The sequence below is a fragment of the Bipolaris maydis genome (genome assembly GCF_028858645.1).
Source record: "Bipolaris maydis strain C4 unplaced genomic scaffold PSV08scaffold_3, whole genome shotgun sequence".
NCBI classification, from domain to species: Eukaryota; Fungi; Ascomycota; class Dothideomycetes; order Pleosporales; family Pleosporaceae; genus Bipolaris; species Bipolaris maydis.
The window spans coordinates 3,011,921-3,032,415 of record NW_027093859.1 but is presented as its reverse complement, the minus strand read 5'-3'; the positions used below and the strand labels follow the sequence as shown (position 1 = coordinate 3,032,415).

The following is a 20,495-nucleotide window of genomic DNA, read 5'->3' as shown; positions in this document are numbered from 1 at the left end:
CAACCCAAAGAAAGTCAACAATTACTTGACGTGCGCACGCCAGGGGACCTGCCATTTCTCTCACTCATGCGCCAATAGACAACATACCTATCACCCAACCATGGCGCACCTACTCGATACGCCTCGCACAGAGGTCGGCGACATGACGCGCTTCACTACCAACGAGCCCTCTTTCAGCATAGAAGAGACATTCCATGCCCCAACAGACCGCGACAACCTCTTCAAACAAATGAGCGGCGCCCGCACGCCACGGGCTCAACTGACTACACGACGCAACCTAAGCGCGAAGAACGAGTTCACACCCATGCTAAAGAGTGCAACCGCGAATCGAACACGCCAGGTCAACGGCCTCTTCGACGGGAAGATCACGACACCCATTGCCATGAAGCCAGGCTTTCAGGTCAGCAACACGCCGCTGCCCGAGGCAAGCATGTTCGACGTGCAATCAAGTTCTTTTGCCGAATCGGTCGATGACCGCACACAACTGCCCGATCCCAACTCTAGCGCCATGAGCACACCCATGGCGATACCAAGGAGAGCAGAGGGGGAGATGGACGGTGGGAATGGCAATGTGCTTACCCTAAGAGAGCAGGAAGATGTAAGTGAAGGCAGACACCCAAGATGTTAGTAACAAGCCTGCAGTTCAAAGCGGCTAACACTGTATGTAGCGACTAGCACAGATTGATAAGGAAAACTTCGGCCTGAAGCTGAAGATCCATTTCCTCGAAGAGAACTTGAAGAAGATGGGGCCCGAATTCAACCGGCAAGCCATGGAGGAGAACATCAACCTTAAGTCTGAGAAGGTTACCATGTCGCGCGACCTCAAGAATTACTCAAAAGACCTCAAAGCTGCCGAGACAGAACTGGACCACTACAAACAACAACTCAGAGAATATGCGGAGAAAGTCAAGCGGAGGCATGCAGACGAGGGTATGCGCGAGGAGATGGACGAGCTCCGACGACTGGCCGATGAGCGCGCTGCTGAGATTGAGCGACTCGAGGAGAAGTTAGAAGAGGCAAGGAGCGCGGAAGAAGAGCTGGAGAGGGCCAATGCGGATCTGGAGAACGCACAGGCAGAGGTTGAAAGACGCGATAGGATGTTGGACGAAAACGACGAGCACATCAAAGATCTGGAAGACCAGCTAGAAAGAGCGAGGGTGTCACAGTCCAGCGATGAAGAGAAAGATCGGCAGTTCAAGGAACAAGCCCAGCGGATCGCCGAACTTGAAGAAGAGTTGCGGTCTGTTCAGGATTCCAAAGATGTAGTTCAGGCAGAAAAAGACCGACAACTGGCTGAACAAAAGGAAAAGATTCAGGACCTAGAGGAACGACTTCGCTCGGCAGAACACGAAAAGGATACTGAAATCAACTCTCTACAGTCAAAGCTGCAATCTGCCACGGATGGGAAGCAACAAGAGATCCGTGAGCTTGAGCGAAACCTTGATGAGTTGGAGCGCGAGCTGGACGAAGCGGATGAACAGAGACAACGGGAACTTGACGAGGCCAATGAGCAGAAACAAAGAGAAATCGCTATAATCGAAGAGCGCTTACGCTCAATAGAGCGCGAGAAGGACAATGAGCTCCGAGAATTCCAGAGGCGTCTTCAGACTGCTCACAACGAACGGCAAGCAGAAATGGATGCGCTGCATGAACGACTGGAACTCGCGGAATCGCAAGGCGACAACCAAGTACAACTAGCTCAACAATCCGCAAATGATGCCCGGCAAAAGGCATTGGAAGTCGCGCGTGAGAAGGGCCTTGAGATTGAGCTTTTGCAATCTCGAGTCGATGCAGCTGAGTCCAGAGCGGACGAACTTGAAGAATTCCGCAAAAAGCACCAAGACGCAATGCAGCAGATCACTCGTTTGCAGCAAGACGTATCGACCTATGAACAGCAACTTCAGCAGTTGCGTAGAGATCTCAGTCAAAAGGACCGCGACATGGAAGGGTTGGAAAGATTACGCAGAGAGCGTGATGACGCAACCCAGGAACTCACTGGCCTTCGCGCAAATCTCAATAGCAAGGATGCTCAAGTACAGGCACTCAACAACGCGAGGCAAGAGCGCGATGCTCTCTCCCGTGAGCTTACTACCCTTCGTCGCGAGCGTGACAGCCTGGTCTCTAAAATCTCGACCAAGGAGGAGCAAGTGGAGGCACTGCGGAGAGGCAACAGCGACCGCGACACATTGGTTGCGACTCTTCGCCAAGAACGCAACGACATCGAAAATGAGATGCGCAACCTCAGATCAGCTGTGTCGGGCAAAGATACGCAGATAGAAGCCCTTCAGAGAATCACGCGGGAACGCGACGCGATTTCTCGGGACCTGGCTATTCTTCAGTCAACACTGCAAGCTCGTGACCGCGACATAACCACTCTACAGCGAAAGGTCGAAGCACAGGAGGCGATGCTCCAAGATCTTAAGCAGCTCAAGAGCGACCTCGGTGACAGGACGAGAGAGTTGGAAACCGCAAGACGAACGATATCTGATCGGGAAGCGGAGCTCGACGCCCTACGAAGCCATGCCGATGAGCCAGATACACAGATTGATGTCATGCAAGACATTGTCCGTAAGCGGGATAACGAACTGGAAGACCTTCGTGAACAGATGGATTCGCAAAGGAGTCAAGTTGAAGCTCTCCAACGACTAGCAGAGGAACGTCTAGAGGCACTCGAAGAGCTCAGAGACATCACCAATCGCGAAAAGGAAGACTATGAAGAAGAGATAGCTGTTCTCCAGGACGATGCCGATGAGGTAGCCGAAGAGAAGGCCTCACTTGAGGAGAAGATTGGTGTGCTCGAGTCGATGCTTCGTGAAAAGGAGAGCCAGAGCAATGCATTGCAGTCCGAGTCCCGAGCAGCTCAACGTGAGCAAAAGCTCAAACTCGAGGATCGGATCCGCGACCTTGAATCAAGAATTCGCGAGAAGGACGCTCAGCATCGCAAGCTTCTTTCTGAAGCGAAGTCGACTGCACGCGACCAACAGTCGTCGCTTGAGCGCCAATTGAAGGACTTGCAGTCACAGCTCCGTGAAAAGGAGTCACAGCTGCGTCTGCTTCAAGCCTCGTCGAGAGCGATACAGCAAAAGGCCAACCAAGACGCAGTTGACTTGGATGAGCAAGCCGAAGCTCTTACCAAACGGCATATCAAGGAGATCAACGGTCTTGCTAAGCAGATTCAGTTCCTCCGAGCACGATGCTCACGCGCAGAGGCGTTCCGCGAGGCTCTCGGTTACCAGAAGAGATTTTTCCTAATGCAAATTTCGACCTACAATGAATGGTACGTTCGTCTTGTTTCCTGTCATTTAGGCTAGACATGTATGGCTAATGCTTGTGCAGCAATCAGCAAGATCTGAATCTCATCTCGCAGATGGGAATTACACCCGACATTACCATCCACGACCGTCGGCCTACACTCAAATCGGCGGCTCTTGCAGTCATTGCTGCGCTTCGAATGCAAAAGTTTGCGGACGACTGGGCGCAAAACAGAAAAATCCATGAGCAGTTGAAGGCCAAGCTGGAGGGCATGAGGAGGAATAGCAGAAGAGGAGTAGGCGTGGGTATGACGCTTAGTGCGAAGAAGAGTACTGGGGGTTCACAGTTAAGGATTGCAAGGTAGAACCTGCAGCATCCTTGAAGTATCCGAGACCTACAGTTTCGGGTGTGTTTCTCAATGTGAAGAGATAGGTGGGGTTATTGTTAGGCATTGCATGGTGTTGGTTGTCATTTGTACGTCTTTTCGGTCCTCGGTATAGGTTATGAATGGGGAGGTTTCGGCGTTTTTTACAGTTGTACAGAATGAAGTCACGAGTTTTACACCAGCCAACTGAAATTTCTATGACATTATGAAACAGGGTATCATGTCCAGTATCCCAACATTATGTTCTTACGCTGTAGAACAAGAAGTGGTCATCTTGTAAGACGTCACCTCTGCCTCGCCGTCCCACAAACACCGCACATGCCTGCATCTCCAGCGTTGATATACTGGCTGCCTTTACAGGTTGAGCTCTTGCATGCCCAACTATCTACGACAAAATCCTTCTGGAGCACATGAGCACATGCCATGCATGTGAGCGCTCCGGCATCGTTCTCAAGAGAGCAGATGGGGCACACAAATGAGAAAGATGGTGATGAACCACAAGACCGGCCAGGTGCGAGCCGTGAAGGTCCAGGGTTGCGCGTCTTAAGCTCTGTGGGTGAGATGCCTGATGATGAAGCACCTTGTGCTGGTGTAGTATGGGGTTTGGTTGTAGCGGTCGATGGAGCACTCTTTGTGGTCTGTTTTGATTGTCGGGGGTTGCGTAAGGTATTGTTCGACACTGGCAGCGCGTTGGATCCCTTGCGCGGGGCAGCAAAGCCTTGTATCTCGATCAACTCTCTTTTTGCATCGCCGTCTTTGTCGTCATCGTCGTCTTCGCAGACCTTGACGAGGGCGCGACCTTTATCGTCGAGCATGCTCTTGCCATCCACGTCGATTGCTGCACCATCTTGATCGCCCTCGACGAAGTCATCCTCGGTATCGCTGTCCGACACGGGTTCTTCCTTTTTGACTGTAACTTCGGCTTTCTTCGTCGTGTCGAAACGTGCTAATGCCGCTGCTGCCCTCAAATCCCGGCCTCGTGCGCTTCCTGCGACTCTGGGCTTGCCCTTTTTCTCTACTCCATTCTCCAGCTTCACCTTGGTATCTTCATCCGCGCCTACAGCCTGCCCTCCTGCGCCAAATTTCTTGAGAATCCTCCTCTGCTTTCTTTCCGCATACGTTAACGTCGATTTCTCCTTTGCGCCACGCTTCCTCTTCCCGCCTTTTCGAGTATATGTGCCTCCACAAAGATGTTCAGGGACATCTACATGATCTGTCTCGCTTGCCTGCACTGCGCCAGTGTCGAGCTCCCTGCCTCTACCCCACAACCCTTGTCCAGTGTAACCTCTTGCCCAGAGTGCCCGTAACTCTACCGCGTATGCATCGCGCACCTTCCAAAAGGCCTTCGAGTGGTTCATCTGCTTGCAATGGGCAAGTTCGTGCACCATGACCATTTCAACCATTCTCTGGGGTAGCCATCTGCCATTGCGATCTCTCAGCACCAGCTGTATGACCTCGCCCGCATTGAAGTTGCGACCAACGAACTCGTTGTTGTAAGGAAACTCCTCAAGCGCCTGGACAAGAATCATGTGCGATTTCATGAAGGGATAGCATATGGCTGCCACACGGTTCAGGATGTTCTCGGCAGTAGCGGACGCCGGGCCAGGAAGCGTGCGTATGAAGTTGATGTGGGTGTTGGGGCGTTGAGTGCGCTCATTGATGCGCTCGAAACCAAGGACCATGGCTGTCGAAATCGTATCCGTATTCTGTAGTCGTGGTATGTGTACAGTGGTGTGGCAGAGGCTACAAGCATAAAGAGGTGCAAATACTTGGAGGGTTTCTTGCTGGGTGGCGGCGGGTTTGCGGAGATAAACATGAGAGAGACCGGCGTTAACAGACGCCACTACAACGCGCTGCTACACGTCGTGACGCGACTGCACGTGAACCTTGACATCACCCATCATACACTGTATACCAGACATAAATTCCAGCTTCTTGTATACACGTATCTTCAAGACGGAATTCATTTTTGTAAATCAGGAGATGAGAGGCCATTTCAAAAACACCATCGGTGCTGATTATTTTCGGTCCTGTAGTAATGCTAGCCGCTCAATCTACACCTTTACCTACCTCGGGACACAGCTTCCCGGAGCATCCGATATACTCCCAGCTGTTATTGTTCCTAAACTTTGCATGATCTGCCAGGTCGTGAAGCTGAGCCATGTCATGCGCTAAGCCTGTTGGCGTTGGAAATGATGAGGCTGAGTTATTCAGCTTTGCTCACGTAGGATCAACCTCGCCGATGCTAAATCGAAGCCTATGTTTACGCTGACGCCGAAATCAAAACGCAGAATTGCAAAGAAAAAACCCTTCCATCATTGCAAGTTATTTGTGACGGCGATTTCGATCTGTGATGGTGGAGTGACAATTGGATGGAAAACGGATGATCCAAATAATAGTGAAAGTGTCCCGTGGACTAGATTATCCCTCACTGGTGGATCTATCCCTCTAACACGAAAAGCCTTTATCCGCTTCGAAATAAAACCTAGGGGTTGTATCCGTATTAAATGTCCGAAACTTAAGCCGTTGATTGTATTTCCCAGAGAAGGCATCGTGAAGCTGTTCAATCTGACTGGTGAGATAAATGGAGAGCAAGGTACACTTCGTTACCAGATTGCCAAGGTTGGTAGTTCAGCTTGCGGTGTAGTATGGAAATTTCTTACCGCTACAGGGACGGGATCTAGTGAGTTGGCAACGGCGTTTGGGGCTAAACTCGCAGGGCCGTCTTTGCAAGGACTTGTTGGTGTGTTTACGGGGATTGACATTTGCTTGTTTCTGCAATTGCTGCTTGCGTCATTTTACTTTCCTTTTTGCGCTCCTAAGTGGCGTTCATCTAGTCAATGATATAGAGTTCGATGATTCGTCACCATAATTCATGTTGTTCCATGTTTCAGGGTTCAACAGGGTCTCGCAGAGGTCCACCCGAACCCTTTTATTACGTACTTTGACTGTAAAGTCAATTTTTTTACTACCCGATTCTGGCAGGTTGGGGTGTGGCCTGCCATTCTTTTCTGAGATAATTGATCTGATACGCTATATAGCAAACAGAGGGAAAAAATGTCAAGCGATTCATGTTGTTAACCACAGGTTGTCGCACTGATGTTACATATCCAATCAGCCAATTTCCTAATTTGGCAAAGTTGAAAATCCGATAGTGTTTGTTCACTTTTAGGGACGCATTCTCTCGCTTCATGGTGAGCATTTCAGTGAATGAGCCAGGATTGGCCATGCCGCTCTGACTGTATTGCAATGAATAAAGCACGGATTCGATATCCCTTTGGTGCTACCGTTAAGCAAGAAATCTTCTCCTTCGATAAGTCAATGTAGATCAAGAGGTGACAGTGCTAGCTCCCCCACTCCTTTATCCAACGAAACCATCGTCATCGGGTTTGCTATCAATACCGGCAACGGTTGTGATGGAAAGCACCTGGAAACTACACTAATAACGGCTCCATATTATTGCCGGTTCTGAATACATGGCCCCTTGCAAAGCGTTTTCCATTGAAAGGATCACTGCAGGAAACAATCCCAGTATACAACAACCTCACCCGAGATTCGCTATGCTCAGGGGACAAATGCTACAATCTCACTGACATTAATTACTTTGCATATCCCTAATGCAATCTACAGTTCAGCTTGAACACGCCCATGATCTAGTCGGTGAGAGAAGAGTGGGGCGGCGCTGCTTTCAGGATCTTGGTATGTACAATTCATAATGCAACCATCAACAACGAGCTTCCCCATTTGGAAATTAATGGTGTTGAAATGACTTCTCTTTTCATCTAGAGATGTAACATGAGAAGCTGAAATACAACCCATGGATAGATACCCGCAACGTTGGGCTGAGCTGAAAAGACCTTTTTAGTGCTTATGTAGCACTATAGCGAGCCCCATACGTGACGATGCAACATTCAGCTGAGTATGCACCTATGTCTCTTGAGGTTCCCTCAGTTACTATAAGAAAGCCGAAACCTCATCAATTGAAATGCATCAAAACTTACCAACATCGTCTTCCACCATGCTTTTAACTCTAGCACGCTTATCGCTCGCTTTCTCCCTCCTTCTTCACCAGGTCTCTGGTGAGTCAGGCGTGACGACTCGGTACTGGGACTGTTGCAAACCATCGTGCGCATGGCCCGGAAAAGCAAGAGTGTCAGAGCCAGTTCGTACCTGCAACAAACAAGACCTATGGCCGATTCCCCTCGACGCAAACGCTGCTACTGCGTGTGGAAATGGCGAAGCGTACACTTGCAGCAATAACGGGCCGTGGGCTGTGAATGACAACCTGGCTTACGGGTTCGCGGCTGCGAATCTGAAGGGAAAGAATGAGGGGGACTGGTGCTGTGCTTGCTATGAGTATGTCAAAGCAGGGCCCTAACCAATCAAGACTAGAAGCTGATATAGTGGCAGACTTACGTTTACGTCGGGCCCCGTCAGCGGAAAGAAAATGGTGGTGCAGGTAACCAACACGGGCAGCGACTTGAAGGAGAACCAGTTCGATCTTGCCATTCCCGGCGGTGGAGTCGGCATCTTCCCTCAGGGATGTGCGAAACAATTCAACGGTGCGTGGATGGGCAATACATTCGGGGGTTATTGGCAGCGAGACCACTGCTACAATCTCCCTGCAGGAGCTTTCCGCGACGGCTGCTTCTGGAGGTTTGATTGGTTCAAGAATGCGGATAATCCCAGTGTGGATTTTAGAGAGGTTAGCTGCCCACAGGCCATGATTGACAGGACCCATTGTGGAAGGTGGAGCTGAGAAGGCGTCTGTGCTGTTGTATGATGGTTATTCGTATCGCACTGTCAGCTGCAGTGGCACCCTCGCCATGCGTACACTGTACTGATAGATGATATCGGCCATTTTGACAGCTATGTAGTCATACGGTGTAACCTCTTTTTAGTCAATTTCAAATGCTGGGAGAATGATTGCCAGCATTTACGACAAGGGTGGCATCATCTGCAAGATGTGTGGTACATAGAAGAACATTAGCCCCTGTAAACCCGGTATCTCATCTTGGCTAATTTCGATGCATCATCTTAAAGCCCGTGATTAATGTTCGATGGTCTATTTCGTTGTTAGATGCAGTCCCAAGTATGACATTTTGAATGATGCCGGGTAAGTTCCCAATTTGCCTTATTGTGTATGATTCGCGAACATTTCCTCTTTAGGACGGCTATATCTCTCTACTTGAGTGTGTACACAAAAGACTACCCATAAAATTGTTTATACTTGACTGCGTTCTTAGAGTGCCTAGTCACCAGCAGTGTAATATAAGCGCAGCCTTGTCTTATTCGTTGGACATTGCGCCGGGCCATGTGAAAAATTACGTCATAGGATGAACGCCAATGTTCTGCACGCCATTCAGAAAGGAGTAGTTCTGTATTGAATAGTATTCAATTGTTACAATTATTGTTTTCGATGGAAGGATGTCACAGGCCTAACCTGTGCCGCTCGAACACAGTGGGATTTTGAATGGGCATACATGTCATTTCTTAAAGCTATGCGACTTAAAGTCAAGTTCTAAATACATGGTATCAAGTGATAAAGAAATTTGGTCATATAACTAAAGTGTACGTTGCCGCATCCTTGAAACTATCAACCCAACCAGTAGAGCTATGGGATGACTGCCACAGCATGTCCAGAGTCGCTGACACGGACGCCACAGATTCGAATTGCAGATTTTTGTGAATCGTATCCAGTGTCTTGGAAATAAACATTCTTTGTGACTCATCAAGAGAATGGGCGCCAGCTACATATAGGGGAAAAAGAGCACAGTTTTGGGCCTTTGTCCTCGGATCCATGGCCTGTATACAATCCAAGCAAGCTTTTACATGCTGCTGTACCAGGAAGTGCTTGGTCGGGATGTTGTGGATGGCACTGTAGAGATAGATGAGTGCTGCATGTTGAAATGCAATTACCAGGGAAAGTGATGCTTCCACTGTGAGTTGGGCTAGTGTTTTGGTAGCATACTCGCTGGTCTGAGACTCGGCAGGATTGTCAAGAGTTGGATATGTAGGTTGAAGAGCGCGCTCAAAGGCCTGTGCTTGGTCCATGCAAAAGTCTGCGCCATTTTGAACTTGATGGCGGTAGAAGCTCATTTCGGCCATGGTGGAGAAAACGGAGCCAAGATTTCTGCTCCCGGGAACAGTCTCCCACCAGACGGAACTAGGCTCCATAAAGTTCCAGATTGTAGCTGGGAACGAAGGGGGCCTGTCCTGCAGCAAAGCATCGGTTAGGTCGGTAGAAGCCATTTCGGACAAAAGCATCCTAGTAACGCGGTCGGATGAGGTCCATGCTGCTTGGAAGCCGCCAAGGGCGTTGATGATGGCCAACAGTCCTGCAAAGTGGCAATGGGTGGATGCACCGTCATTTGTGCAGTTGACATAGCCTTCGAGGAAGTAGAGTAGGAGAACTGCCACGAGGAGGGCAGAGAGAGCGTTGCCTTCGGGGACCCCAGCACCCAGATGGGTACGGATGGCGGCCAGACATTGCAGACGCCTTTTGCTGAGACCGGGCTTGGGAGATTCTTTTGTCTGCAGGGCACGGTGCTCTTCGGCAAAGACACATAGGGCCTGGAGGACTGGCTGAGAGCGCAAGGCGAGTGCAACGGGAGGGGGACACGGCTCAGGGAGAGTGGAGAAGAGAGGCCATAGGCGGGCTCGGAAGTAGTCAATGGCCTTGCGCTCATTCAGAGCCAAGTCGAGGCCGTTGAGCGAGTGGTCTCGAGATAGGCGCGGCTGGGGTTGGGGCACTGGCTTGGCAGGGCGCTTCTTCCAGCGCAGCAGGACTTTGTCATAGCTGCAATCCTGGGTATCGGAATTGATGCAGCGGCGGCAGCATGGCTTCTGGAGGTCACACTTGACGCGCCTCTGCTTGCAGGGCCAGCAGGAGCCTTCGACTGTGCGGCGCCGCTTGGGAAGGCTGCTGCCAGACGAGTCTGGGGGCGACATCAGGGTGCATGACGCGGATGAAATTGTGGCGATGGAACAGTGGGGCGAGGGGATCTCGCTTTGAGCAAAAAAAAAGGCGCGTTATGGGGTCAAGAGCGTGGAGACGAAATCAAAATGCACGAAAGTTGGCATCGAGTCGCTGCATTGGGGTGCAAGTGGCCGGGAATTCGCCTCCGGTTTGTCCACGCCTGCCAAGAAATATCAAACCTCCCGTGCCTCCCCTGAACCACTCGGCGCCCTGGCCGGACCTGCACCAGCCACACCCACACCATCAGTCAGACAGCCAGACAGCCAGACAGTCACCCCGTCTTTTTCCTGCGTCTACACTTGTCAGCCCCACGTCTTCAGTTTTCTCCATCGCTTGCGATAAGCAGCAACAGCAGCACCAGCACCATCACCATCACCCCTCACTGCTATTGGCTGCGTCGTCTTGCTGTGGACGCATCAGCCATGCTCTCTACCCCGCCTCCGCTCCCCCGGCTGACCCTTGGCAATTCGCACCAGACGACTTCAAGACGCTCAAGACTGCACAACGGGACCCCAAAGACGTCTGCTCACACTCACTGCGCATCTACTACGCTAAGGGCTTTGGCCGCATGCCACGATATTGTACGGCAAGCCTCATGCCTTGTCTCTCTTGCCCTTTTAGGACTCCGCTGGCGACTTGCACGTGATAGCACGTGACAGCACGTGCCCATTGGACCATGCTTAGGCAGAGCAAAGCGACTAGAAATGCTGGCCGCCGATCCTGGGCCCTCGCCAAAGAAAAGTTCCGATTTGGCATCAAAGGGGCCAAGGCAAAGCAAGTGTTCCTCCTATCTACTAATAAGCATACCGCTCCGGCTCTCCACCAATCCACAGGCCGGCTGCGTTTCCAGGTTGGCAGAATGCCCTCAACACCATGCGCGCGTCTCAAACAAGACCATCGCGCAGCACACAGCCAAATCATTCGAGCTATCCCCAACCCCGTGGGGCTAGCTAGCTAGCTCTTGGTGACAGTCGGGACATGCGTCCATAGTTTCAGCATCACCGCGTCCGAAGAACAAACCAGTTGCTCGATTGCCATCGCCAGACCATACCCCCCCCGTCCGTGCGCGTTTGGCACCAGGCTTTGTCTGTCGGCCTTCTGCCTCAGGTACCAGATCTGCATGCCGACTGTATTGAGTTCTGACATGCCAAACAAGATGCCTGCCTGGCCGCCAGTCCAGGTATGTCGATGGACGCCACCATGCAATGTCGCGACAACACACGAAACTAATGTAGGCTCTGGACCCTCGACAGTGTAGATCTACCCTGCGTATCAGGGAGCCAAGAACCGGCCAGCCAGCCGCTAGCAAACCCAGCAATGATCACTTGTTCATGCTGGTGTTTGGTTGACAGCGTCCCTACATACAACTCATGTATGCATTGCACGGTAGGAATCACATTTCTGTTCTGGGAATACGTCTGATTGCTATTCTCTGTACCAAAATTCAGCATTTGGGGGCTCTCCATATCGCCAGGCTATCATTCGACAGATTTGGCATACCGCCTCTAGTTCTACATGCTCGTTTGTTAGTCCGCTACAGCCTCTTGCCAGCAGTCCGGATCCGAATATGTCCAAACGTGTCGAGGCTGCGCTCGGACCTGCACACCTGCAAGGGCTTGCAGCTAGGATTCTGTTGACTGTCTTTTCCCGATATTCTTTTGCCGGACTGAGTGACTTGTCTCGCGTATGCAGGGATCACTCCTATTTGGTGACTATTTTTGCCATTTCAGGAACGCCTTTGGTTTTTGCTGCCGTGTTAAGCCTGACCAGATACAATGACGCCTTCAAAGCAATGGCACTTCACCCCCCGTTGGCACACCAGAGAGACATATAAGGGTCTCCCCTACATGCGGTCTCGTATCTGTTCCCTAGCCCGCCGATCTCATCTTTGATTGCTTGTCTGTCCTGTCATTCATTTGTTTATCCGTTATTACATATACACATCTCTATATTACATACATTGTTCTTCCGTCCACATGGTTTTCAAGGCAGCTCTGACGTTTTCCCTTCTTGGGCTTTCCCTTTTTGCATCAGCAGGGCCCTTGCAACAACGGGAAGCTCTATTTGATATACTTGAAGCCGAGCTTGGTGGTAGCTTCAACGAAATTGGGCAGCTTGTCCAAGACATCATTGGCGGCAACAAGCCTGCCACCGACAACAATCAGACACCGAAACCTTCCAAATGTGATCAGAGCAAAGATAAATGCTGCGTGTGTAAGTTGACCAACGTATGTCTTTGGTGCATTACAAACTGACAGACACCAGGGTACGACGTTTCCGCAGAGCTTACCAAGCTATTTGTTGGGAAAGACAAGGAGTGTAACGACAATGCTCGAGCAGCCGTCCGCATGGGTTTCCATGATGCAGGGTCCTGGGACCAGAGTTCCAGCCACGGCGGTGCGGACGGATCGCTAATTATGGATTTTGGCGAGCATGACCGTCGCGAAAACAACGGTCTTCAAAATGTACGTACACTGCTACGCGGGGTGCGAGACAAGTACAAGGTGGGAGCTGCCGATCTTGTGCAATACGCCCACAACCACGCAACCGTCTCGTGTCCGAAAGGACCGCGTGTGCGTACCTTTATCGGACGGTTGGATGCCACCAAGGCCAATCCGAAGGGCCTTTTGCCAGACACTCATGACAATCCTGACAACCTGATTGCTTTGTTCAAGAGAAAGGGCATTTCTGAACGCGAGCTGGCAGCTCTGGTGGGTGCTCACGCGACAGCGCGTCAGCGCTTCGTCGACACGTCGGCAGCAGCGGTCAATAAGCCCCTCGACTCTACTCCCGGTGTGTGGGATGTGGAGTTCTACAATGATACGCTCAACAACCCTGTTGGTGCTACGGCCGAGCAAAAGGTCTTTGTCCTTCCCAGCGACAAAGCACTATCCCAACACCCCAAAACTAGTGGCGACTGGCGCAGGTTTGTTGGAAACCAGGGCGGGTGGAATGCAGACTATGCCCGAGCTTACATCAAGGTGAGCCTTTTCGGGGTCAAGCAGGAGCAGTTGGCCAAGATGGTGGACTGTACCCAGACGCTGCCTCGTAGCCGAGACATCTTCCCTTAGATGGGCTTCAGGTGCGCTTATATGAATTTGTAATACCCTCAGCATGTATAGTCTTTGATACTGTTCATAATATAATCTGGCCTGTGTGGGCTCCCTCGGGATTGGTGTATAATCCCTACGCTCAGGGGCTCTTGTACAAGTTCTTTTTCTCTCGTCAAGTGACTAGTGTCCGAACCTGAGGCAGCCATTGTGACCGGCTTATAAGTCTTACTCCTGATCTTCATTCTCCACTGCGAACAGCCTCCAGCATGATGGCCGTGCGCTCAAAAAGCAGTCAGAAGCAAGGCGCCTAAACTGAGGCAGTGCAGCAGATGCGCCACAGCGATCAGCGCAGCTTTCCTTATGGGTTGCATCAGGCTTGGCTTCCAGAATACATACTCAAATCTTGGACAAGACACCATGGAATTTTATCAATTGCAGCAGCAGGCATAGTCCACTCAATTGAGACTGGTGGGGTGTGTTGCTGAGTCAGCCAATCAGCAGCCAAGCAAGGGTTCCATGTCAGGCGAGCGATGAGAGAGAGCTTGCTTGTTTGGAGGGTGCGGAGAGCTCAGCCAAACGTCACCAACCGGGCACACGAGCGACATCCACCACCATCCACTCCGCCCTCTACACTGTCGCCATATATCCACATACCAGCCAATTCCAAGGCCAGCCACAACACAACCGAAAAGAGCACAAAAGGAACACAATGGCTGCTCAGCTCTTGAGGCAGGCGGCCCGCGCTGGAGCGGGATGCCGACCTCCCATGGCCACTGTCTCGCGCGCATTCCAGACCAGTGCTGTCCTCAGGCAGGATGCAGTCGCTGCGCCAGTCAAGAAGCCCGTCGGTGCTTTTCGCGGAGGGTGAGTTGCTTCATTGATAGATTCCGGGCGGGTCTGGCAAACAAAATGCTGGCCGCCGTGGGGAGTGGGGGGGGAAGTAACAATTCGGAGACATTGGGCGGCATGGCGAAAAGCAAGAGACACTACTAACACGATACAGACTCTTCGGCTTCCTCCTTGGTGCGACCACATCTGGCGCAGGCATGTACTACTATGTCATTGACGAATACCGCGTTTCCAACCAGCTCCTCACCGAAGACATTTACGTACGTCCGCCCTCCCTTTGGTGTCCTACAAATGCGCAGTCTTTCAGGTCGCGGGTCTCTGGGAATGAGACAAAGCAATTGGAAAGTGGCTGACATGGCAACAGGCTCTCCAGTCGGCCGTACAACGGATAGAGGGCTACGTCCGTACCCTCGAAGAGAAGGTCGACGCCAAAAAGCGATAAATACGTCCTTTTTCGGTATTCCGAGCGATCAACGGACATTTGGTCAAATCCAATCGGGAGAGAATGCACATGGGAGACAGCGACCGACAGATGGTATCACAAAACGTGGGGGTTCAAGCGGGATGCGGCGGATATGTACAATACCACAACAGTCTTTGCTCGCTTCATTTTGAAATTGCAACATTGTGGCAAGTATCTCATGGTATATCAAACAGATTTTGTCAACGGCAATACTAATACTAATGCGTACAATGGCTGGCAATCGATATATTGGCAGCGAAACGGCTGACGCCTATTTCATATTTCTTCTCTATTCAGTCCCGGCCTGTGTCGGAAGCCCTACATGCACAGAACACCGGACTCTTGTTTATTCAAGGCGCGAAAAAAGAAACCCATTATATGCAGCTTGCCATGCATTCTTTTCTAGGCCGACAGGATTACTTATTGTTTTCTTATAGACGAATCCGATACTGCCCGTATGTGTGTGTGTGTGTACGATCGGTAATGCAGACGAAAGCGCCCAGGCTCGATATACCCCTCGCTACGAAGCTCAAAATGTATGCCATTTGATCTCCGATTCAATGAGATAAAAAAAGCATCACCTCCATGACTAAAGTTCCTGAAGATGAGTAGTAGTCACCCGAAGCCTCATCAAACACTATTCAATGACCAGATATGGCTGGTCAAAACTCCACCTGGATCCATCCATGATTCATCAAACACCCTAAACTCATAGATCAACCCTACGCTTTGAACCTCCGCCAACTGCCCATAAGCACAAGTAGCCGTGTCCTCAAACATGATGATAACCATATCTCCCAGCATAAACAGTATTTCATCTCTTCCCTCAAAACATCATTTTGTGCATCCCCGATATCGTATGATGGGCCTTGGATCATGGGGCTATTTACTACGCTTGTCGCATGCAACAAGGGATGAGAAGAAGCATAGACTGAAAGGCTATGTCCTATCAGAATGAAGGAGGTTGTCTTCGTTTTGCAATGCACGTGAGCAAGATAAGAGAGAGAGAGAGAGAGACTATATACGCTGGAAACTTTTATTTGAGAGTATGTTTTCTGCCAAAGTGCCATGTATCGTTTTTTTTTTCAACCCCCCAAATATCAATATTGAAGATGGAGGGGGAAAAGATATCAAACTTGAGGAGTTGCTACATAAGATTTTTACTTTACTTTACTTGAAATCAGGAACTTGTCGCCATTCTGAACTGGGCCTTTGCCGATGATAAGTATGCCCCCCCCCCCCCCCAAAAAAAAAAGTGTCCCCTCGCTCCAAACAAAAAAGAGAATCAAGTAGATAATTAAACGGAGGCGTAGCGAAAGGGGGATTCAAGGAATCCCATTCAACTTTAGGCCTCACTTTTCATCTTCATCCTCAGGATTGCCTAGGCGTAAGCTTGACGTCCAAATCGCCAACCTTCATAGTAAAGCAGTCGCGGCTCCTACTCGCAATCGCGCTTCCATCCTCGCCGTCAGCAAAGGTAATCTCAAACGATCGCACCAAGTTGGCCACGACGCTGCGCATTTCAATCATAGCCAGCTTCTGTCCTATGCAACTGTACGGTCCCGAAAGGAAAGTCATAAACGAGCGCTTGTCGATGATGGCGTTGGGGTTTTCAGACGTCCAGCGCTCGGGCATAAAGGTTAGCGGCTTCTCCCAGTAACGGGGGTCGCGCTGGATTGTGTAGACGGGTGTGCATATGACTACATTGCCGGGTATGTATGTTCCGTTGGGGAGGGTAAGGCCTTCGGGGGGTGTTTCACGTGCAGCGCCAGAGGGGACTGCGGGATGCAGTCGCAGTGCTTCGTGGATGACGCCATTGAGATATTCGCAGTCTGTAACATCGCTACAGTCGAGGAAAGGTTGCCCTGGATGGACTTTATCGATTTCATGGCGAAGTTTATTTTGAATGTGTGGCTTTGCACATAGTTCATAGACGAGCAAGGATAGTGTTGCCGCTACCGTATCGCTGTCATGATGTTAGCACCAAAACACCTAGAGTTACTTCTCAATCAAACATAGTGTATCATGCGTGCAGCGGGGCTTTTAATGCCAGTTGGTGGGATCGGATCTGGGTTGCACATACCTGCCAGCTACAACCAGAAGGTGAGAATTAGCAGTCATGTTTGGTGTGACTCGAGCATCATCTTTGTCCAGCACCCACGAGAAAACATCATCTTCTTTTGGCGGAGTCTAGTCATTGTCAGCCATCTAAAAGCACTAGGAAGGAATTTCACTTCTTTACCTTGATTCGTTCCTCGAGTACCTTACGACTCCACTCCGTGTGCTCAACTAGTGCCTTAGCACCGGCGCCTGCTCGCACTGCAAGATTCAAGGACCAAGGGAGATGAGCAAACACACTGAGCGGATCCATACCCTCATGAAGTAACTTGATAAAATCAGTTTCTTCGCCCTTTTCGATCAAACCAAAACTACGACTGAATGCCACGTCTCCCATGACATCGAAGCTGTAAAAGTTCAACCATTTGTTGATTCTTACTGGACCTTTTGATGATTGCTCTTTCAGTCTTGATATAAGAGTAACCGCATGTCGATTGAGGCGAGGCTCGTAGTCGCGCAGAGCTTTGGCGTTGAAGGCGCGATCCCATACCCTGCGCTGCTGACGGTGTTTCTCCTTATCTGTTGTTGTCTGGAGCGAGATACCAGTGGCTTCCCTGAAGACTCCATAGATGGAGAGAGGCTTTCTGCATTTAGACGCCGGTCCATGAATGAGTGGAATGGCATCAGCGCAGTAAACCGTGACCTCTCTTGGACCAGTCCGAATCACGTCTGATCCATACTTTTCGTGTAGTTGCTGCTGATACTCAAAGTGTCGGAAGCGAGTAGGGAAAACTCCAGCGTAGATTGCGTGTGCCTTGAAGAACCGCGACCCGATAGGCCCTGGGAACTAGGTCTTTTAGTCCAAACAACGACGATGAAGATAAAAAGGCAATGGTGAAATAAGAAACAAAGGATCATTTCTTGCGCGCCGACATACCTTTCGAAGACGATGAAAGAATCCACGATGCAGCAAGATGCTAGTAAACAGAACGCTGAAATAAAGCGATGCTACCGTAGCCGTCATCTGAACTGTGGCAGCTATTGCCCCGGCATGCTGACCAGTCATGAATGTGATAAGTGCAATACCCCCGAAGCCTAGAGCCCACGAGTATAGGATCAGGTGGAACCTGGTGTCCCATTCAAAGGTATGGAGAACGTAGTGTGTGGCGAGCGCGAGGAAAGCAATGACTGGTTTGCTCCGGAGATGCTCTCCAAGAGCGGAGATAGCAGATGACCCAGTCATCGTGATAGAGAGAGAGAGAGACCAAGATTGTGGGGAGACAGTGGAAGCCCAACCACGTCTTAGACAATAAGGAAACGTACAAGATGGTCTTCACCGGATCGTCGTCATCCGCCTGTAGGTTTGTCAGACTGCAGGGAGTGGAGGACAGAGTATATGAGGCCCCCGGTGCGTATGAAAACACAACGTGATGGGCAGCTGGTGAATTCAGTTCAGTTTAGGTGAGAGGCGGTGGCTGCTGCGTGGGTCATGTAGCCGCTTGCGAGTCGCAGGGTTGGCGTTGCACTAAATGGCGACACTAACGCAGCATCGGACTTTCCAAACCCCCCTTGCTCATTCTGTGTTACACAAGAACGGTCTTGAGGTCTTTTCTGGTATGTCTCGGGAATCCTTCCGGATAACAGGGATGGCCTAGCCCCACATCAATCATCGGGGATTAAAGAGAAACCATCATGTACTTTTCCGGATTGTCTTTGTGTGCATCAAGTCCCGTTATCATGATAAGTTTCTGTGCCTCATTGTTATACTGTGGTGGTAGGTCAAGGTTTTATATGCGGGCTGCTAGTAAGAGTGTGATGCGGGCTGGGTAGAGAGTACATAAGAGCTATAATGAATACAGTGTGATAGATTCCAGTGAGATTGCTAGTAAGAACATATCGGTGTTTTCCTCTAACAAATTAGGGGAAGGGTTATCCGAAGAAGAGCATGATTCTTAACATTTTCTGGCAACCACAATGCGTATGTACACGTCGAATGTTGACAGTTTTATAGACAGCCGGAAGCCTCGAAAATACGTTGCACATGTTGCCGCCATGCCGTAGTCAGCCTTTCTTCACTCGATTGTAGCCTTCTACTGTGCTCGCTGTCGTCGCCATTGCCCTTATCGTTATGAAGCAGGTCGTTCCGGGACAGCTCGCAACAGATGGACGTTCTTTCCTGCGTGATGACCTGATAGTTGATCCGGAAGTTAAACTTGGGATCGTAGAAACAGTCGGACTGACCGTGTCGCCGAGAGCTTTTTGGTGGAAGCATTTGCTGCCTCATCAGAGAGAGCGTGTCTGCCATTCTGCAAATCTCGGGTTGATCGACAATCCAATGTACTTCTAAGCATTCGAGGTTCTCCACTTTGAGCAGCGGTTCGACCCATGGAGCCATCCATGGACGTGGACCGCTCATCCTTTGCGCTTCCCATTTGATACAATCTGTAGGCGAAGGGAATGCGGGTCTATAGAACTGATGTAAGCTGTCGATAACAAGGGTGAGCTTACGCAACTGCATGCGCGAAGTTGAGAGCAAGGTACAGAGGTCGGTAAAGTGGTTGTAAGTGTACCGCAGTACGACCGAATCTGTGGATCTGGCAACTACGGGATAATGGGCTTCAGTTGTGCCTCTCAAATTTGTTCCCTCTCCCAAGGTAATTTCCATGGACGAGATGAGCTTGAGCGACTCCGCAGGCCGATCGCACAGGAACGCGGATGCAGTTGGGATGCACTCTACTGTTCTGAAACTGAATACGTTTTTGCTGTAAAATATTTCTCTGGCTTCGTGATAGATTTGTTGACAGGTTTGCAGCAGACGGATGCCGATTCGGTCTCCGAAGGGTAGATTGCATTGGCGCGTAATTTGATACGTCATCTGAACATGGCTTGGAGGGAGTTCTGGATCCTCTTTAAAGGACAGCAGACCAAGATCAAATCGCGGTATTGCCCAAACTCGGCGATGGGAACGTCTGTGTGTCAAAGGGTACGATTGTGCGAGTTGTCTATAGAATTCAGGACTTTGCTTTGCCGTAGTTTCGGGAACAGTAGCCGCGGCCCGTTCGACGTGTATGATGTTGCGCACAAGCACATATTCATAAATGAGGTCTCGAATCTCTCGTGGAACCTGAAGAAGTGGCGAAGTCATTTTGTGATTGCTTTTAGGATTTGCAATGTCTTACAATTGCTGCGAGGAGAGATATTCCCCGCAGAGAATAGATGGCCCAGTGCGGAGTAATGACGCTATCGATCTGATTGAGTATAGCTTGAGAGTCGGTACACACTAGTAGCCCCTCCAGTTCCCCCACTGAATTGATGATGGTGTGGCTGAGCTCAGCTATCAGCGGTTGTGAGTATAGAATGTTCAATGGTAGGGTAAAACCTAGATTTTTAACGGTGCTTGAACAATCTATCGAGTGCATCTAGGCCTGGAGGTTGCGTTGGGCTCTATGCTCTCCT

General features: G+C 50.3%; 7 protein-coding genes across 7 annotated transcripts; 4 read left to right on the top strand and 3 right to left on the bottom strand.

Annotated features, from left to right (window-relative positions):
- Positions 1–100: 100 nt before the first annotated feature.
- On the top strand, positions 101–3,821 carry PSV08DRAFT_198204 (uncharacterized protein; the record flags this gene model as incomplete). Its single annotated transcript, XM_066092013.1, has 3 exons — positions 101–598; positions 669–3,277; positions 3,337–3,821. The coding sequence occupies 3 exons, from the start codon at positions 101–103 to the stop codon at positions 3,614–3,616; spliced, it is 3,387 nt and encodes a 1,128-aa protein (XP_065949665.1). The 3' UTR covers positions 3,617–3,821.
- A 100-nt stretch (positions 3,822–3,921) lies between these two features.
- PSV08DRAFT_408331 (WLM domain-containing protein) lies at positions 3,922–5,800 on the bottom strand (the record flags this gene model as incomplete). The annotated part of the gene is made up of 2 exons (XM_014219745.1): positions 3,922–5,343; positions 5,708–5,800. 2 exons carry the CDS (start codon positions 5,798–5,800, stop codon positions 3,922–3,924), a joined length of 1,515 nt encoding a protein of 504 aa, XP_014075220.1.
- A 1,855-nt stretch (positions 5,801–7,655) lies between these two features.
- On the top strand, positions 7,656–8,396 carry PSV08DRAFT_218934 (glycoside hydrolase; the record flags this gene model as incomplete). The annotated part of the gene is made up of 2 exons (XM_014219746.1): positions 7,656–7,993; positions 8,048–8,396. The coding sequence occupies 2 exons, from the start codon at positions 7,656–7,658 to the stop codon at positions 8,394–8,396; spliced, it is 687 nt and encodes a 228-aa protein (XP_014075221.1).
- A 710-nt stretch (positions 8,397–9,106) lies between these two features.
- Positions 9,107–10,731, bottom strand: PSV08DRAFT_218930 (fungal-specific transcription factor domain-containing protein). Its single transcript, XM_014219747.2, has one exon. The coding sequence runs from the start codon at positions 10,586–10,588 to the stop codon at positions 9,194–9,196; it is 1,395 nt and encodes a 464-aa protein (XP_014075222.1). The 5' UTR covers positions 10,589–10,731; the 3' UTR covers positions 9,107–9,193.
- A 1,861-nt stretch (positions 10,732–12,592) lies between these two features.
- On the top strand, positions 12,593–13,783 carry PSV08DRAFT_218927 (heme peroxidase; the record flags this gene model as incomplete). The annotated part of the gene is made up of 2 exons (XM_014219748.1): positions 12,593–12,830; positions 12,882–13,783. The coding sequence occupies 2 exons, from the start codon at positions 12,593–12,595 to the stop codon at positions 13,685–13,687; spliced, it is 1,044 nt and encodes a 347-aa protein (XP_014075223.1). The 3' UTR covers positions 13,688–13,783.
- A 532-nt stretch (positions 13,784–14,315) lies between these two features.
- PSV08DRAFT_279904 (uncharacterized protein) lies at positions 14,316–15,242 on the top strand. Its single transcript, XM_014219749.2, has 3 exons — positions 14,316–14,533; positions 14,673–14,778; positions 14,883–15,242. Exons 1-3 carry the CDS (start codon positions 14,379–14,381, stop codon positions 14,958–14,960), a joined length of 339 nt encoding a protein of 112 aa, XP_014075224.2. The 5' UTR covers positions 14,316–14,378; the 3' UTR covers positions 14,961–15,242.
- An 870-nt stretch (positions 15,243–16,112) lies between these two features.
- PSV08DRAFT_218922 (cytochrome P450) lies at positions 16,113–20,186 on the bottom strand (the record flags this gene model as incomplete). Its single annotated transcript, XM_014219750.2, has 6 exons — positions 16,113–16,947; positions 17,065–17,171; positions 17,224–17,886; positions 17,977–18,340; positions 18,462–18,477; positions 19,053–20,186. Coding segments are annotated over 6 exons (2,879 nt in total), but the record flags the coding sequence as incomplete, so codon positions are not given.
- Positions 20,187–20,495: the final 309 nt, after the last annotated feature.

Bases quoted from the DNA above. Each gene is read 5' to 3' on its own strand.
- PSV08DRAFT_218930 (XM_014219747.2), bottom strand. From the start codon at position 10,588: ATGTCGCCCCCAGACTCGTCTGGCAGCAGCCTTCCCAAGCGGCGCCGC.
- PSV08DRAFT_279904 (XM_014219749.2), top strand. From the start codon at position 14,379: ATGGCTGCTCAGCTCTTGAGGCAGGCGGCCCGCGCTGGAGCGGGATGC. The intron at 14,534-14,672 runs GTGAGTTGCTTC...AACACGATACAG, and splicing joins GTCGGTGCTTTTCGCGGAGG to ACTCTTCGGCTTCCTCCTTG. The intron at 14,779-14,882 runs GTACGTCCGCCC...ACATGGCAACAG, and splicing joins TCCTCACCGAAGACATTTAC to GCTCTCCAGTCGGCCGTACA.